Genomic DNA, 20,135 nt, shown 5'->3' on the forward strand with positions numbered 1-20,135 from the left:
AGTAATCCATTCCACACATAAGCACACGCACAGTACTGCACATACTACAGGGACAGACTTACAGGCTCACTTGCACAACATTTCAGCCAAATGTGCATCCTTAGACAAACATGAGACATCATGGTGGCTGTTTTGATGTTTAGATTTTGTTGTTATAATATGATGTGAAATCTGCTCTATCTTAACAGCCAAAGTCTCAAATTCAGAATTGCCCCATTCTCAAAAAGTGACTCCATAGTTTCACTTTTTTTTTTTTTGGTCCAATTCAGTGTTGAATACAGTCACCCACAGTAGCTAATTTCAGCTTTCAGATCAGAATCAGAATCAGAAATCAGAATCAGAATCAGAAAAAGCTTTATTGCCAAGAATGCTTTTACACATACGAGGAATTTTTTCTGGTGAAATTGGTGCATGACACATCTACTAAAATATCAAGATATAAGATATATTTTATGATGGAAATTCTACACATTCTATTCATCTGCAAATAAGCAAAAAGCTCCAAATAATACAAATCTTAAAAAATAGTACAAACACAGCTGAAGCTTGTTACTTTGAGCAAAAGTCATCATTTTGAATGGCAAACATGGCACCGTCCTGATTTGTGTATTGTTATTTCGACCAGCAACTATGTGTGAAGTACAAACTGAGGCCAATCTCAGCCAGCGCTCTGCCATTAATACCTGGTGCACCAGCTGACATGAAATACACCTTTGATTCTTGTCAATTTCTTCACAGAGGGACCACCGAATATAGATGAACTGAACTTTCAAATCCAGGCAGAGACATAGAAGCTAATTTTAAGCAGAAAAAGCTCTCTCTACACACAATATGCGAAATGTAAAAATCCTCTTTAAGAAAGAACCTAATGTTTGAAATAAAACTGTTTTTAGTTTGTGGAACTTGTGGAACTAGTAAGCTAATCTAAGTGAGCCATCTTTGGATGACTGCAACAGATGCAGCGGTGCAACGTTCAGCCTTGGTCTCAGAACTGTCAACTTTTTCATCCTCCTGGAGGTTACAGGCCTGACTAACAGTGACATATTGTTTCAAAGACAGGAATGATTGAGTGGCCAGGTGACAGGCGTAAGATGTGTCGCATGATTGCTTATTTTTTCATCAATTTCATAGATTGCTGCATTGCTCTTTATTGTGGACATGGCTTAAATAACTAAATGAAAACTTCTCTCTCTTTCAGGATGCTGCAGACACTCGAACCCTCAGTGAAATTATTCTCCTTCTTTCTGCACTTCTCTATCCCTTTCTCTCATGCTCAACAACGTGCTAAATGAATTCTGTTCTCTTGAATGCCCCTGATGATTTCACACCGCTGCGTTAACGGCTGGAAATGCACTGTAGTTTTCACCAGAATTGTCCATTTTTGCAATGCAATAATATCGTTTTGTTTTTGTTTTGCATATGTCACAGTATCCCCTTAATGGCTACTTGGAGAAATTTTGCCTAGAGATTTGCACCTTTTCAAGTCATCAAAACATGATTGGCCCCGCCCAATACTAAAGAACGCCATTTTGAAATGGACGAGACCCTACCGCCAGCCAAGCCCGCTGACCAGATTAGCCTCTCAGAGTGAATACTTATACTGATGTACTTTTCCCTCGTCCCCCTCCCCGCTCCAAACAAACACCCCCATCAAAACTACCCAAATCCCCTCTGTGGACGTTGATTTGCTAACTCTTGTCTCTTTTACTAACAACAAGCTTCAGAATTCTTCCAATTTGATTCTTTTCATTAGTGAATTTTCTTTTCCCTTACCTTTTATAATTTCAACGACTAACACTGTGCCATTCACGGAATGTGAACCATCTGTTGTTTTCTCTCCTTAACTTGCGACTTACATACTAACCAATGTATTGTTATCCTTTTATTCCTTGTTTTTTTTTTTTATTATTATTATTTTACTTTGTAGAGTACCCTTTTAAAACCAAATAGGTATGCAGTTGCTTTCTTTATTTCTTTATTTGGATGTTTTCTCTATATAAACAGTAGGAAAAGATACATTCTTTAAGTTATATTTTACTATTACATTAAATTTTTGCTTTTGCTGTTAAAAGGAGAAGCTGGTTTTGCGATTTTTCTTCTTTTTTTTTTGACCACTTTTTTGGGGTTGAGGTGTGTTTTCTTGAGTTTAAGGTTTGTCATTATTTTTTTTTTCTTTCTCCTCCCCCTGTTTTCTCCTAAAGCACGCAGGCATTGGACACGCTATGGTAAACAAACTGCATTATATGGTAGATATCATTCTAATTGTCTTATACTTTGGTTTGCCCTGGGTTTTCTGTTACCTCTTTCTATTCTGTTTGCTTTACTGAAAGTACAATCCGCCATCAATTCCAAGGTAGCCGAAAAACTCCACCTCTATGTTTTTTTTTTCTTTTAGCCCTCTCTCTATATATGTTATTGCTTTTTATTGCCATCCAGTTCTCCCCTTCCTGAAAAGAATTAAAAGAGGTCTGCCCAAAAAGTTACAGAAATTCTAGAAATTTAGATTTTACGATTTGATTTGTTTTGCTGTTTATTTTCTGTCCCTTTTTATTGGGTTACTCGTTGATTTCCTTTTACTTCAAACACTATCCGTATGAAGAAATAAAGAATCATAATGTGAGATATTTTCTCAATTGAGTATTAGAAAACTTTTAGGAGTTACCTTTACTTTTTTGTTAATCCCTGTTTCCTCCTGATTTATTTTCTAAGAAGAACCCTACAAAGTGAGCGTACACAGCAGAGTTCTCAAGCAAACAAATAGCCTACTATGGCAACTCCAGTGAGAGGAAGTAAAAAAAAAAAAAAAAAAGGAAAACGCTTCCCGTTCATTAATTTCCCCAGCCTTTTTAACAACATGAGAGGACTGAGGAGAGCATGTTGCAACGCTGCCTCAGTTGGACCTGCTCAGCCTGTTATGGAGCGACCTGTTATCTAGTCGTGTCATCCTGTGGTTTATGGAGTCATGAAGAGTATTTACAACTTTTGATTTAGTGGCCAAAGCACTCACTATAAAGTCGGCCTCAAATGAGGGCTTGATCCCATTAGTTGCCTTAGGTTGATTTATGATCAAGATGGAGCTGTTCCCAGACCTGCACCTGAATGCACTCCCTCTCTTACACACATGTACACACTTAATAAAGGGCTGTAATGTGGCAGTAGTCCCCTGAACTTGGGTGTAGAAATCAAACCATGAGTGCTGATTAAAGCTCATTACAGAAAATAAAATGGCAATTGCGCTTTTATTAAGCTGCAAACTGGGGGAAGTTTGCCAACATAACTTGACATTAATGTTCAAGAAATTAAGGCTCTGACTAACACCTTTGTAGGCTTATTATTTTAAGAAGTTACACTGAATGTATTATCGTACTGCCAAATGTACACAGTCTTACTTGCTTTCACTGGACTATCTAATCAATAAATGAAGCTCTCTGCTCATTGATACAGACCATAAAGGGCAAAGCCTGGGAAAATCTGAACTGTGTGCGATCGACCCCTCATTAACACTAACACTAACTTATATTTCTTATACTTTACTAGCCTCACCCCTTGCATGAAGAGACTTGACCCCCTTCCAATCTTTTTATTTTTTTTTTAATTTTTGTTTTTTATATACAGATTGCATTGAGTATATATGTATATGTATATATCATGGCTAACATATATACATACATATATCAATTGTCCTAATATAATCAATATGGCCATAAAACATGTTAGCCACACCCTCTTGCTCTTTAATTTCTTTGATTTTACTTTATTTTATTTTGAATTTCTCTCAGTTTAACTTCAAAATTAACTTACTAAAATGAATAATGACCTCACACCATATCTTGCTGAAACAAAAAAAGGGGAAAAAGTAGAACGGGGAGACAGATTCTCATTTTCCTGGTGAATAGAGGATTAACGCCTTAAGGAATAAATCTGCCCAATCCGTCATAATGCGAGTCGGAGAAAAAGATGTTGCGAGCATGCGGCAAGCCGCTGTATGCGGTCATGACTCAAATTTTACAAAAGTGATGAAGCAATTTTGAGCTCACATTAGACATACTGTGGTGAAATTGTAGTGGAGGCATAATATTTTGTGTCCAGGAGTGTGGAGGGCAGATAGATGATGACACAGTATTTCCTGCCACTGGAATACTAATTGCTCTATTCACCAAGACAGGGATGTCCTCTCTCCCCTCTCAGTTTTCCCTATTCTTTAAAAAACCCTCTCATTTCCGTTGATTTCATCTGTGGTTGACGACATTGGTCCCATCCTGTCCCACTTCCACCTCCCAAAGTTACAGTAACCAGTGGTTGTGTCCCTGCACTCTGTTTGCATGTTTCTACTGGCTAGAACATCTTCACATCGCGTTCTGTCAGGGTGTAAATGCTGCTCTAGCCCAGCACGTGTCAGTCTGCTGTACACGTGTCTACATGGGTTTTTCTGTTGCATTCTTGTCCAAAATAAAAACCTCAAATTGAAAGCTCTCCTCTTTCCCCATTTGTCTGGTGTCGTGGTGCCCTGCAATTAAATGTACTTTCCCACTACTTCCCCATTTTGCTGCATCTTGCCAGATGGTTTATTTGCATTTTTTTTTCCTAATAGTTGGTCTGTTTGTGGTGTGTCTAATGGAATTCTCCTCCCATCCTCATTCTTCCCGTCATCTTTCCATTTAAGTGCATGGCTTGTGTGTCACCCTGTTAGCTTGGATGGGTTCATTTTGTTTCCTCTTAACCAAAACAAACCCTTGCCACATGAAATAAAACATTCAGTCCAAATCTGGACCTGGTTTGCGCAATCAAATTGCAGAGGACTTTTAAAGAATCCTCACCTGCTCCTATCACTTTGACTAAATTTACTAAAAACAGTTGTTACTAATCTACTGTTTGAATCAAACCTTTGTTGTAACTGTACTAACAACCATTTTTGTGTCTGACTTTCCCTTACTTACAAAAGTACTAACCGATTTTGTTCACCCTCCAACCCTTTTAACTCTTCTCGGCACACAACAACAAAAAAAAATCTTCCCCCTCCCCACACACCTTTCTTTCTCCCATCCCCTCGACAGCTGTTGCCAAAACAACACTCGCCCCAAGCCTCCCAATCCTCCCTCATGTCTTTGCTCACCTGGAGGTGTAGCTTATTTCAAAGGTTGATGGTTTTACTTACCAAACTACAAATTCTATACTTAGTGTTGAAAGATAGATCTCCCTCCTTCAATAAATTACGCCCGGCTAATACTCATTGACAAGCTGCCAGACATCTATCAAAGTCCACCGCTGGATGGGAACCCCTTCTTTCCCTTTCTCTCTTGCACATCCATCCTTCCTGTGGGTCTGGCTTTGACCCGAGCTAATGGGAAGGCAGTGTGTGAGGTCTGTTGTGTTTCTTATGGAAGCCTTAAATTGTAAAATGTTCTATATCAAATGGAAAATATAATGCATTGTTTCTCCCTGCAAAGGATCTCTGATGTAATGAAATGTAGTGCCAACGAGGGTAAGTGATACGTTTTCAAGGTAAGCTTGTTGCCTTTGCTCTGCATGGATTATGGTGTTAAAGCTATGAACGTACTGATTGGTGTCCGTACCCAGATGGACTGTGCTGTACATGCTGACAAAGAAACTACAGACTGTCAGTGAAAGTAAAGATTGGATACTCCAAAGCTCGGCTGCCTTTGGGAATTGAAGGTAGAACATGATCTGCTCTCCTGAATAGAAAATGTGAGCACAGTGAGAGTGAGTAACTCACACAAAGCTATTTTCCATTGTATGTGCTGAAGGCCTGACAGGATATAGCTTCAAATACCATAAAGTATAAAATTCGGCTTTTTTTTCCTTTCATATTGCGGATATGGCTACTAAGCTTTATGACTTGCTTTGATATGTCTCCTCGGCCCCTCAATGCCACCTTCATTCTGATGCGCTGCTTTATGGAAGCAGGAACTGCTGTACTGTTCCTACGTTACCTTTTGCTCACTGTTCATTTCTTTTTTTAAATTTTACCCTAGTCAGCACAGAAGTTGCTACCAGACTTCTTGAAATCAATAGACAGTGGGCGAGCTGTGAGCGATAGTCCTCTTTATGTTCGGAATTGTGCGCAAGATGCGTTTCCAGCTCACTAAAACAAACAGTGAACACACTAAACACTTAACACGGTTGAGCTGTACACAAGACATGGTTAGTCCTATCATTTCAAGCATAGTGGTTGCCTTCATTGCATTCATTGAGAGTGTTTATCTGCAATACTAGTGAGGTCAGTGTAATCCTCAGTACAGTTGGAATCATGTTGACCCTTGTTTACTTGCTCAGAGGGAGATCTACTTCACAGAGCATTCACTTGCCAGCAGCTTGCAGTCATGGAGCCAGATATGGTCAATGAGCCGGTAACATGCTCAACTGAGCACACCACAGGACTCCGCGCAAAGAACAGTTTAGTTCACCACACACTACAGGTGAAAACTCATTACATAAAAGCTTTGCTACTGTGTAGCTGGTGTGTGGGTTTTGAGGACCAAGCACAAAAGACAAAGTTTAATTGTACAGAGGGAAAGTTTATAACATAACACAAACCATTCCCCCACCACATGACCATCTCGGCATGTGAATGGGTAAAATGGAATGCTTCTTATCACAGGAATTCAGAGCTGTTTCAATTGCTGAGCAGTATATTCAGCTGCAAACAGCCCCAGTATGTGTTTCCTGTGATATCTATCACACATCAGTCAGGTCTATTTGGTTTGTGTGTTTACTGGGCTAAAGATGTATTTGAAGAGCAGCGGGGTAAAAACCAAGAGATCCAATCCTAGACTGTACAAGAGAGGTGGACGCACTTTGGCCTTTGCCATGTTGGTTTTTTGAGTCGGTAGTGATCATATTTGGATGAGAGGCTGGAGCTAGGGAAGAGCAAGGGGTGGAACCCGAGGACACTATGCATGACCACATTTACTTGCAACCTGCGCCTGGCTAGTCGCTGCTTAACAAGCTAGGTTCCATTATTTGTGGTACACAAGTATAGCTAAGTGTATATAAGTGTAATACACACAGTGCTATGGATACACATTGCTAGGCTTCTATTTTTTTCCTTCTATTTTTATTATCAGATCACCATAGTAGCAACTTGTCAATCACAAAGTAGCCACACGATAAAGCACACCCTGCTTTATTGTTTATTTTAATCTAAATGGGACCATGAAATGAACATCATGCCATTTGCCCAGTTTTCACTGGAAAAGAAACACAAAGGGACACTAGAAATGTGTAGCTTAGCTGTAATGGTTTCGTATTTATCAGGTGTTCTTGAATTATCACCCTAGGCTATGTTTTAATATGGAAACTGTGATCACACATTTACAACAAATTATTTTCAGGCCATACTGTTGCATCTTCTCAGGTCTCTTAAAGACATTCTTTTCCCCAGCAACAGAAATCACATTTGTTTTCACATGGTAAACAATGGAATAATCATGTTAATAAAATAACAGTATAAGGAATGCAAAGACACTAGCCCTGGCTGCTCTGGATGTCCTCACTCAGTGCTGCTCTACATGTTACTTCAATTACTTTGATACATGCACATCAAGGGAACACAGGCATAGGTGGTAGTTCAGTTCGTGACCCATATCCAACATCTCGACAGCCATTAATTTTACCTGTGAGCTATTATCACCATTATGTTTAGAGGAGCGAAAGAGGGAACTAATGCTGGAGGTTCACCTCTGCAGATAACACCATCCTCCATCAAACTTTGCTTAAAAGTAACTTCATGGTTTCAGTGACCTGCTGTTTGCTGCTTCTATGCCTCAAACATATTTACCAATTAGGATGAGGAGGATGAACACTATGACAGCACTGTTGCATTTTATGTTTTACTCAGCTGCTGTTTGTCAGTATCATAGGACCACCTGCCTTGTCTTGGTGTGGTCTTGCTGGTAGAATCTGAATTTTTCACTCCTTGTGTTTCATTAAAAGAATAATTTGAGATCAGAATGCCTTTGGATCTCCTACAAAGTGTATGGTTTCCAGGCCAGGAGCACCCGAGTGTTTCCACTATCAACCTGTGTTATCAGCATCCCCTCCCTCCTCCGGCCAGTGATGCAAGTGCTTGTAATGTTACTCAATGGAATTAATGTGCAATCTGGTTGAAGCAAAGATCAGCTAACTTGTGAATAATTACAAAGTTACCTCAGAGGAAACACTTGGATATTTGTTTTTGCTTTTTTCTTTTCATTTTTTGGACTAATAATGCATGTGCTTATTTTGTATCTTAATCACATTGTCTCTGTGGGGTTTTAATTGCTGTTTAAGATCAACTTCTGATCACACAATGAATCCATGCATATAATATGATTGCCTCAGACATTTTTCTAATACTCTGCATACATTAAAAGCTTTGATGAAGCATTTCAGCGATGGAATCAGGGATGATGGAGAGAGCAATAGAAAGAAAGACAGCAAATGCTAAATTCTGATTTTCCATCCTTAGCTAGGAACTTTATAGGTGTCTGGCAGCTAACCAGTGTTAGTCCCACATGGCCCCAATGAACACATCCTGCCATGAAGATTTACCATCAACAGTCCATAAAATATTCTCCCAAGTCCAAAGAGCATAGCTTTGCCATAAAAGATTGTAGTTCAGTCAGTATTTTAATTTCTACCTCAGCATTTTGACCCTTCGTGCTATCTCCTTATTTAGACAGGAGGTCATGCCATGGCTTTGGCCAAAGTTCATAGGAACATTTTAAATGGCATACGTCGTGAGACTTCTGGCCCCTTTTTTTCTCCTCCTTAGCCACCTGCAAGGTGTTGTCATCACTTGCTGAAAGCCCCATCTGTGACCTTCTCAGATGACCCCAACACTGTCAACTGCAGATTCTTCATTCTAGATACATCCCGCCAACGCGATCGCTCTTTCTCACCAAGTAGCTACAGCAGACATAAAAATGAGTTGCCCTGTTAAGAAGGGAAGTACGGCTTAAAAAAAAAGGAAAGAAAAGAAAAACAAGTGGAAAAAAAACTGAAGAAAACGAGAAGATAAGCTCTCAGCTGGGGCGCCTGATCTGTTGAGTGCAGTTGCTAAGGTTTCTCTTCAGCCCTCTACTTTGAATGTTTGCTGCCACCGTTTTGATCCTGCTCGTACATACTGAGTTAAATCTTTTTTCTGTTTGTTTTCATATTGTGGGTTTTTTATAATTTTTTTTTTAGGATAAGTGCTTTATAAATGAAATTCGGATGTGTATCACTTAAAAACAAAAATGTATCTGTGCTCATGTTCTGCTGTTAATGCAGAGTTATGCTTATGAAAACTGCATTTATCGGTTGGTGGTGCAGTAGATTTAACATGCAAAGTGAAGCAGTATAGCATGTAAAATCTCATGGCAAATGGCCAAAATGTAAAGTTGGACCTCAGATGAAATGAAAGTTGTTTGTGCTAGCATCACTTTCCAGTCTGCAAAGGTAATGAAAAACAGATGGTTGTGTACACGGCTCCCTGCAGAGCTGTATTTAAGCTGTGTACATTTATGCAGAACAGCAGATGTTGAATCAGAGACACGAGTGCTTCACTTTTGCTCAGGCCAGCTCTGTTAGGATAATTAGACAATAAATTGGTCACTAACTACAAAAATCAAACAGCATTATTTGGCAGAAAGTCTGTATAGCAGCATAATTGGCATTGATGGCAAATACAGCCATGATATAATACAATTAGCCAAATTAAACTTATTAACATTTTTAACAAGTACTGTAATTTGCTGCATTGTAATGAGAAAATGCGTCCATGAGTGGATGGAAACCCTTATCTTCGTTTGAGAAGCATTCTAATTTCAGTTGAGTTTATCACTCGTCAGTTACTCTTTGAACTGATGAGGAAGGGTCTGGTTAAAACAGCTGCTTCACCTCATCTTGTCTTGCGCGGCATCAGAACAAGAGTCGTCTCCACACATTCCATGGGAATCTAGGTTCAGACTCTGTTTTTTGATCAGGGTGTCTACCCTGTTCCTGTAAAACAAGTGTACTGAGACTTAATATTTCAGAAATCAAAATACAATTTGAGAAAAAAGAAAAGAAAAAAAGACAGCTATCTCACAGAAAAGCCTGGAGGAGCCTCAAAAAATGTACCCTTCATGCATCTGTTTTAAATTATTTTTTTTGGATATTAAGCCTTGTTTCTGCGTTTCAATCCACACTGTCTCATACCATCAGCTCGCGGCTCTGTGTTTGATTCCGCTCGGCGCTTTCTGCTGTGTTAGCGATCAAACGTGCAGCACAGAATGTGTAACCTTGTACAAAAGACGAGACTTGAGGCAAGTGAATATTGAAAAGGGATTTATTTCTACTAGTAGTTACTTGAAGCAGTTGAATATTGAAAATGGATTTATTTTCACTTGTAGTTCCTTGAGTGAGGACTGACTCAGCACAGGAGTGTTGCAGAATAGGTACGTCAATCACAGGGAAAGCCTGGTTAATTTTCTTAAAAATAGGGTTACCTGTAAGATTGTGCTTTTGTACTCGACTTTGTGGAACATTTTGATTTGTTTGGTCTGGATAGTTGTCGGTGGTGGCTGCTTTTGAATTTTACTGGTCTCTAAGGCGCACTTAATTCACTTAGTGTTAGCGTTGCTCCTCTACCAGTGATTAGACATTTCCATTGGTTTTTCTCTTAGCAACTGCACTCTAGAGTGAAAGCCCACAGTCTGACTGGCACCAAAAGCAACCAACCAAGCGATACCACATAGGGGAACGGCCCCGCCTATCGCCAGTGTTTAATCCACTTTCTTCCTTGTTTTTCCTCCTCATTCTTCTGATTTCTCTCCACTCTCATCATTCTCTATATCTGCCTATCCCTGCTCTATTTGTCTCTCTCTATCTCTCTTGTCTTTTTCATCTGTCTCTTTGGGCCATGCCTATGCCAGGTGACCATCTCAGTGGATGGTATATTGACCACCACTGGTTACACCCAGGAAGATTACACCATGTTGGGCTCAGATGACTTCTTCTACATTGGAGGGAGCCCCAACACCGCCGACCTGCCCGGATCACCAGTCAGCAACAACTTCATGGGCTGCCTTAAAGATGTGAGTGGCTCTGTGTAGTTTGTGAATATATACTCTATGTAGATGATGCCTCAATTTAGTGGGTAGTAGTTGCTTGCTGCTGAACTGACCACACCAGCCTTCAGTGTGTGATTCGTTTAGAATATTACGCTCTGCTGCCCACACCATGGCGAGGTGTGGGCACCTGTTTGCATCAGTCAAAGGGTGTCTCAACACTGTTGGTAAGATTTTTTTTCTTCCTAACAAAACACCATTCAAAAGAATCATCATACACACATCACAAAGTTACAGCGAGAACACACAATGTTGCTCGGCACATTTGTGTTGACTCCAACGCACTTGAGAATCATCAGTCTGTGCAGATATAGCTCCCATATTTGAGAGTAGGAGGTGTCAGACGTACAGTATGCTGAATCTGTTTCAAGTGTTTATTTCCTTCACGCTTCCTTCCGCTCCTCCTAACCAGCTGCCGGCCAAACACATCCGCAGGCATTACAACACCACAGTGGGTTGGTATCACAAACAGACCGATTCAGAGTTATACTCACAGCCACACGAGCATGTACACACTAATACACACATAGTCATGGATGGATATGTAGAGGACAGTTGCCTTATAAAAACTTTATTTCTTCAATTTTGATGAAAAAAGACTTTAATTTTTTTACCAAGGCTTTAATTCATGGTGTAACAAGCTGTCAAGAGGACCAATCACAGCTTAAAGTATTATGCCCTTGTAAATGTAATGACTTGTATAGAGGCGACGCAACATGGTGCCATCGCATTTCCTCATAAAACCATGCTGATTGAATAAGTAATTACTTTTGCCATCACTTTTAATGGATCGCACAGTAATCGCCCTATCTCTAACTTAATTATGCCTGCAGAATTACATTTTCATTATTTGGGTTGCTATCGGAAGGATCCCTAGTGGGTCTTAAACTTCCCAAGGCGTTTAACTATCCTCTCTCTCATCAAGACAAGGCTAAATTTACAGTCAACGTACAGAGGGAGCACAGGGAAGGGGAGGGTGGTGTGAATGGTAGAAAAACAGACAATGGCAAGAGCTAACGACAGCAAATAAAGGTGAAAGTGAAAAAGCAATGTGAGCAAGTGCTGGGAATGTGATATCAGAGCAGATGGTGGGAGAGCAGAGCATTTACAACTGCTGGATAGACAGAGGAAATGAGGAATTAAAAGTGCAAGTTCAATATGCATAGCGTTGAAAAGAGAAAATGTTTCAAGGAAAAATGGAGATGCATTTGCCAGGTATGGTTTTTAATAGATTGCACAATGCAGGCAAAAGTGTGAAAAGGAAAGTAAGTGAAAAAGTGAAAGTTTTGAGGCGAAGGTGAGATATGGTTTAGAGCGAAGGGAAGATGCTGCAGACAAATCCAGGAGAGAAGTGGTGTAAACAGCAAACATCTGACATTGGCATTCATGTTTGACCTTCTGCCAAGGGCTGCATTTTTCATTTAGCGGCCTGGGTTTGGGTCAGCACTGCAAAACATGTCTCTTTAAATCTTGTTTTCCTCAAATCAAGGGAGACACTTTCCTGACAGCATGAGGCAGTTTCTTGTGATTCCTACAGTATGAGTTCACTTTAGATAGAGAATTTCCATATTGTGCTGTTGATTCTAGGTTTACAGAAGCGGTACCAGGTGCATGCAGCCAAGTTGAACGGTCATGATATGGCTTTGAGATAAGCACCAAAGCGAATAAGAAGGTCCTGTTTTGGATCTCCTTTCTGTGTGGAGTTATCATGCGCCTTTTGTGTTAGTATAGTAAGCGACCAGAAGGTGTGTTTACATGTTAGAAAGATAAAGTGCTTGATCCAGCCTTGACCTTACTAGAAGCTGCAGCTTACTGGTTGTTTTCGTTGATGTTTGAGTCTTATGGGCTCAACTTCAGCAGCAGTCAAGCTCTAATGACTACATCAGCAGAACTGATCCAGAAAGGTAGCCACGCAGAAAGGCACTGAGAAAACCCGCAATGAGAGTAACTGAGAGCGCCAGGTAAAGTAGCAGTAGCTGGAAATAAAGAGGAAAGTAAGTGGCTGGGGTGTAGACAGCGGTGTGTTTCATCCTGTGCTAGTTCAGTGGCACAGCTCGGATTATCAGTGGTGTTATGGTCTGGGGCAAAGCTTTCATGCCGCCACCGTGGTCAAACGCCTTTGATACGCTTGGCCAGTACCCTCCAGGCAGCAGAAATCCAAAAGAAGAGCACAGCAGAAGAAGAGTAAAAAGGCACCAAAAAAAGGCACTGAAACCCTATGAAGTTTTTATTTGCTCTGTGTGTGTGTGTGTGTGTGTGTGTGTGTTTTTTCAAAGTCGCCCACATGCTATGATCATACCCTGTGTGATGTATATGTTTTCTAGGCTCCCAGTCAGACTGGTGAGGTGTGAAATCGTGTATCTCTGCTCCTCAGCCCCCCCAGTCTCGTTTCCACAGATTCCTCTCTTCAGCACGTCACCATCTGTCTCTCTACCACAACCTCCGCCTCCCCATCTCTCTCCCAGACAGTGACCTTGCTATCGCCCATTTCACACTCCTCCCTCCATGTCAGTCTTTCTCTCGCTCTCCCGTCCTGCTTGCCGTCCTCACTCTTCCCACCGCTCTCATCACTTTTCTCCACCTTTCTCTGCCTCTCATCTTCTCTTTCTCGGGGGCAGTTTTGTGTAATTAAGTCCATGGTAGCACTGTTGGCACGACAGCTTTGCCATCCTGACGGCCAAATTAAAAATTGATTTCTTCGACTGATTCCATGCACTGGATGAATGCTCTCACACTCCTCCTTGCCCTCACTCTTTCACTCTCTCTCTGCCCTCCCAACTTCATATTGATGCTCTATCTTCTCCTCTGCAGCTTCCTCCTCGTCTCACCTTTGTTGTGCGATAAAATCTTCTGGAGTCGTTCATCAGCCCCACTCACACCCCACCTACCCACAGTCAACTTTCATTTGAGATTTTGTCGGAAGGGTGGTGTAAAGCCTGCCCTTTGCCCTTTCCAGATGTGCTTTCTAATCACCAAACAATCAGTGCAATGTACAGTAATGTCAATAAATCGCTGAATTATTTTCTAAATGAGTTCATATTATAACCTAAGGGTTGATGTTGGATTGTCTGTGAATCTACTGTGACACTTGTGCGAGAGCAGGCTCATTCTATGTGGTACGTGGGCTCTTTGAGCATTGAAAAGCCCAAGTACATCAGGAGAAAATGATTATTTTTGTACTGCTGACCTGCAGGGTTTTAGATTTGCAGAGTTTCTCAATGACAAAACAAATCAATGGAGTCACCCCTGAGGAGGGCCTTGGCCCTGCGTGAGCTGTACTGTTAGAACAGTGAGAAAGTCCACAATCCATGTTGGGACCACATGCATTCTGAGTTCAGAAAGATCATTGTAGTTAATCCAGCACAAAATTCTCCTGTGACCAAGTAGAAAACAAAGGCTGAGTTGTTGGAGATTAACTCATTGTTAACTCTGCTCAAGATTTGAAAGTTTTTAAAGCCTTTAACAGTGGTCTTTTTATTAGAGCACAAGACCAGCGAGCTTCTCTCCAGTGGATGATTTGCCTTGTTAGATGAGCTGTCCAGACCTGCCCTCCCAGTGCAGAAGACACAGTGTCTGCATCGGGTCAGACAGCGTCAAGGGTTTGAAGATAGGAAAGGAAGGCACATGGTCTAGATGCTGAGTCAACACATGCATTTATACAGAACCTGGGTCCTTCACCTTTCACAAAGGTGCAGTTTATTTGACAAACCTTTCGGATACCTCACACACTTTGGTCCTCCCATGCATTGCTTTGCCCCTCTGTTTCCTTTTCCATTCACTGTCTTCCTTCCCTTGCCTTCCTCAGAACTTAACACCCTTCCCCTGTATTCTCCCACCATTGCTTGGTGTTGATTAGTATTTTGATTAGATTTAGACTTTAAGTCCAAAGTCCTGCTAGCAGCCCCAAGTCCCTATTCAGCAATGTGTCTTTTACTTTTATTTATCTTTTGTTCACAGTTGACCTTTGAGGTTAGTAAGAAGTGGTGGGGTTCATGCTAAAGGAGAGCTCATGCAGTTTTTTTCAAATTTGAAAGGGGTCATCCACTCATGAGCATCAGTGTATGTGTTTAAATTTCATGGCAATTTTGGAGCCTTGATCAAGGAGGTCAAGGAGTCCCCGTTGACATCATTCATCTATTGGGAAACAAGAGCATTCCAGCAAATATAATTGAAAGCTGGCCACAGTCAGCTTTGTCACTGACCCAAGTATTAATCAAGGGGAAGTGTTTAACCCGACCAACAACGTTAGAGATCATCCCACTAAATATCATGTCAGTTTGACCACCGCTTCACTGAGTAAGTGGTCAGAACGGAAGTGTTTCATGGACTTATTGACATCAGCTTCCACTGGCCCCATTGACTAGAGATATGCCTTGACCCTTTAACCCTCTGAGTGTGCAGAAAACAAAACAAAAGAAACATCAAAATTTTTCATTGTGGCCACCCAACACTACCTGAAAGTTGTAGAGCCACATTGCAGAAACTAACTGGACTGAAAGTGTTCTGGTACAGCATGTTACCTGCCCCATCTTTTCCCTACATACTCTATGATCCTTTGCAAAAGAAAAAAAAAAACACCAGGCTGCATTTTTGTCGAGACTGAGCAGCATGGGTAAGCAAAAATAAATACCTGAAAATAAATAAAATAAAAATACATCCTCTGCCTCCTCCCACTGCCTTTTCTCTCTTTCACCTACCACCTTTTTTTTTTTCACCTTAAGCCAGGCGAGCTCACGCCTTATTAGCTGCCAGTTTTAGCGTTATCATTGCTAATTACCAGTACTAATCTCTGCTAATGACGACATTATGAGCTGTACAGTACATGTGGCAGCGTGGCCAATATATGGGAAAACCAAAGGAGGCTTAAGTTCAAGAATAACCCAGCTTATCAGTGTTCTTGTGGTTCATTCTGTGCCTATGTGTGGGTGTTTGACAGAGAGGGTGAGAGAGGGAAAGAGAGAGAGTGTGTGCATACATGTGAAAAAATAGGTAGATTGGAGGGCGTTTGAAAGAGATACTGTGAAAGACAATGACAGCGGCAGTCTGGTGAAATTAGATAGTCAAAAGCCAATACGGTGAACCGCATCGCAAAGGACAAGCCTTTCAGTGCTGCAAATATGAAAACCGGCCAATACAAACAAAAGCAAATGATGACTTAATACACAGATGGTAATTCAACATTATTTTTCCCTGTTTGTGCTTAAGGAAAGCAGAACTTCACAGGTATAACCAAACTAGCTATGCATTCTTAAAGGAGCCAAATGGACAAAGAATCAGTGTTTTATTGGTGGATCCAAAAATAAGTTGTACCAAATTTCCCCCTTAAAATGTGACAGAAACAGATTTGGGGACTGATATTGGGAACCGCTTTCTCGGATAAGTTTCAAATCTCTGCCAGTTGATTTATATAGTCCCCCAAAATTGATAGCAATCAGTGGCCATCCGGAAGGTATGAAACAGTTGAAACTGGTGCGCATTACTGTCAGTTCACTGATATGGCGAATGTTACGCCCCAACCACAATGAGCAAGTAGCTTTTCCATGTCTTTACTCCGTGACAAGTCAGCTTAAGACATGTGCTGCCAGGATCAAACCTGGGCCTTTACAATAACAGGACAATCTTTATAGCCTTGACAGCAGCAGAAAACAAAGATAGAAATGTAGAGAAGGCATTTTTTTCTCTGTGTTACCTGTCAGCGAGTATGTGTGGGTGTACAAGAGAGCATGAAGAGCACTACAATCAGGAGGGGAAACACACACAAACAAACGCAGAGACCTCAGCTGTTTCACACTATTACCTTGAGGACGGCCTCTCAAAACGCTGTCTGCAGAGTGTTCAGCAAATAAAAGGAAAACTAAAACTATGAAAGACGAGGATAATTTACTTTGCCTTTAGCACTTAATCCATTATGAATGCACACAGGGAGGCATAGACACACTTTGAGCTGAAACAATAGAGCCATATTTCATCAAAGGCTGTTGGAGACATTTGCATTAAGGCTGTAGGCAACATTCACTATTCCCTGCGTCTGAATATCCCCCGGAGCCTTTTGATTTTGTTCCATTTATTGTTCATATACAGTATCCTGACATTTCTGAGCTACAGTTCTAGTACAACAACAAATAGTTTGTACGCTTTCTGGATTTGACCAGGAGTTAGGAGCTTATACAGTGGTGATGAGAGCTTTATGCACTGAGCATGTTGTGCCCCCACACAACCCTAAACACAGACATCAGTAAAATCAATGAAAGGAGTGAGGAGCAACAGTAAACTGAGCACCCATTTGACCTAAATGTGTTGTCAGAGGATTGCAGACTGGGGATGGAAAAGCAGCATGTGTAGCATGTTATATCAGTGTTGGTTTCATGGTGCTGGTCCAAGAGAAAGGAACGTATTTCATTCATGTTTTGATTCATAATTTCCCCATGCAGACAAGATTTCCCAGCAGCCGCTGTAACTGACACTTGAAATTAATTTGGGCAATTAGGATGCATCTGCAGGCTCTTAGTGTTATGGACAGAATGTTCTTCTCTGTTGCAGCTGCATTATGTTTGTAGGCTAAAGCAAAGTCCACTTTTAAATGCTAATCCAGTTCTAGATGCCATATTTGAATCCACAATTGCACCTCACCACCACTGTTTCCTACAGAATTACACACTTGTAAGCTCTTGCTCTCCTTCACATCCTGCAGGTGGTGTACAAGAACAACGACTTTAAGTTGGAGCTGTCACGGCTGGCCATCGAGCGCGATCCTAAAATAACCCTGAATGGCGATCTGGTGTTTCGCTGCGAGGACGTGGCGGCCCTGGACCCCGTCACCTTTGAGACCCCCGAGTCCTACATCTCCCTGCCCAAGTGGAACACCAAGAAGACGGGATCCATCTCGTTCGACTTCCGCACGACGGAGCCCAGCGGCCTCCTGCTTTTCAGCCACGGCCGCCCTCAGGGCCCCAAAGAGCAGAAGCCTGGTAGGGAGCTGAAGACTGATTACTTTGCCATGGAGCTGCTGGACGGGTATTTGTACCTGCTGATTGATATGGGCTCTGGAAAAACAAAGCTGAAGGCCAGCAACAAGAAGGTCAATGATGGGGAATGGTGCCATGTGGATTTCCAGAGGGAAGGGAGAAAAGGTGAGTGGTGCTTTCAAGTTGTTATGTGGCCGACAACTCATTTACAATTTGATTGTGGAAACTTTTTATTGCAGTGCTGTTGGATGGTTACTTATTCACATTCATCATCCACATTTTTCACATCAAGAGACAGATTCATGTCAATATTTACCTTTCAACCACCTGTGAAAAAATCTGCATCTTCCCGATGGGCAGCATGTCAGAATTATTAAATTGTGTAGCATTGAAACGGGGAAGTAAAACGGAAAGTAGTGTAATTTTGACTGTGGCAAATAGTTATTTGGTGGCATCATCATTAATGAACATTGAAACATTTTGACAGTTCTGTCTACCTTTTTACAACATTAAAAAAAAACCTATCCCTTCCCTATAAATACAATAGGGAGCAAGAAAATAGTTCCTCACAGCTCACGGTCCTGACTGATGTGCATTGGCTGTATTAGATATTTACTGTACAGTTGCCTTTCAAAAGGCCAGATGTCTGTTGATAGCTCTACAGGACTTACAGTACATGTATAATACATTAATATTTCCATTGTATTCTGGAGCTTGTTTAGGCAGCAGAATGAAAGAGTTGCATTAGGAGGACTCGGCTGTGCAGAGACAGAGACTGAATTGGCTTTGACATAGTCTGAAACCATCTTTCTTTCCATGCTAATCCAAACATGTCAAAACAAAGCTAAGAAATGGGCACACAACTATTAATGATGCATCTAGTGGTATTTGTAAGTTAAGTTCTCATACTTGTTTGTTGTTTTCTAATGTCTCCGCCTGCATGTGGGCACAAACAGGGGCATCTGCTTGCTTGAGTGTGTGGTGTCTGATGAATGGTCTGTAGGTGGGCAAGCACCTTGGACGTTATATCTCTCCCTAATGGCATCTTATAATGAGGAAGCATGTGAATGAGTGTGTGTGTCTGTGTGTGTGTATGTGTGTGCGCGCGCAAGCATGTGATCTCACTGCTGCTCCTGCTGTAATTGGCTTTTAATAGAAAATTAAGACGGAGTCGTTAATCACAGAAAGAGAGAGGGCCTTTTGTTTCACCCACTCCCTGCTGCATTCTGCTTCCCTTCTCCTCCATTTAGCCTATTATAGACACATTAGACACACACACACACACTCGACTCATCTATTCTTCTTGTCTCCTGCATGTTACTCCGTCTGTGTTCTGTGTCCTTAAATTATCCACTTACTGCCCCTTCCACCCAACCATTCACTCACTTGCCCACTCACTCCACAACTTGACCTCTCACCTGCTCACTCACCTGTCCAGACAACAGACTTGTGTCTTTGAGTTACTCACAAAATACAAGATGCAAGCTCACACACACACAAACATGCACATAAGTTGCATCCCATGCAGATGTATCGATTTGCCAACATACCAGAAAGTTTTTTTTTTTATATATATATATTTTGATGTTCAGTAGTTAACATTAGTTCCTTTGTGTTTCTGTCTTCTAGGATCTATCTCTGTCAACAGCCGCAGCATGCCTTTCAGCTCCCCAGAGGGCAGTGAAATCCTGGACCTGGACAGTGATATGTACTTGGGCGGGCTCCCTGAATCTAAGTCAGACCTCATCCTCCCGCCAGAGGTTTGGACAGCGTTGCTAAACTATGGCTACGTAGGCTGTGTCCGCGACCTCTTCATCGATGGCAAGAGCCGTGATGTCCGCCGTCTAGCTGAGATCCAGAGCGCTCTTGGCGTGAGCAGTTTCTGCACCCGTGAACTGCAGAAGCGGTGTAGCAGCACCCCCTGTGGCAATGCAGGTCTGTGCAAAGAGGGCTGGAACCGCTACATATGTGATTGCACCGGCACCGGATACCTGGGGACCAATTGTGAAATCGGTAAGGAGGGTGATGCTGAAGGGAATTCCTGTGTGTATGAGTGAGGGGATCTAGATGTGACTCTGCT

The 20,135-nt window shown here is 41.5% G+C and overlaps 1 protein-coding gene across 8 annotated transcripts in view; it reads left to right on the forward strand.

Moving 5' to 3' along the window:
* The window catches only part of nrxn2b (neurexin 2b), a 623,496-nt gene that overhangs the window by 285,018 nt on the left and 318,343 nt on the right, over positions 1-20,135 (forward strand). For 5 of the 8 annotated variants that reach the window (XM_076725432.1, XM_076725438.1, XM_076725436.1 and 2 more), the window contains 4 exons: positions 2,202-2,225; positions 10,896-11,057; positions 17,782-18,220; positions 19,685-20,068. In XM_076725432.1, coding sequence (XP_076581547.1) covers positions 2,202-2,225; positions 10,896-11,057; positions 17,782-18,220; positions 19,685-20,068 — 1,009 coding nt within the window. The remainder of the gene's footprint in view (positions 1-2,201; positions 2,226-10,895; positions 11,058-17,781; positions 18,221-19,684; positions 20,069-20,135) is intronic. The other 3 variants (XM_076725433.1, XM_076725439.1, XM_076725437.1) reach the window with 1 other exon arrangement.

Source organism: Chaetodon auriga, chromosome 24 (genome assembly GCF_051107435.1).
Source record: "Chaetodon auriga isolate fChaAug3 chromosome 24, fChaAug3.hap1, whole genome shotgun sequence".
NCBI lineage: Eukaryota > Metazoa > Chordata > Actinopteri > Chaetodontiformes > Chaetodontidae > Chaetodon > Chaetodon auriga.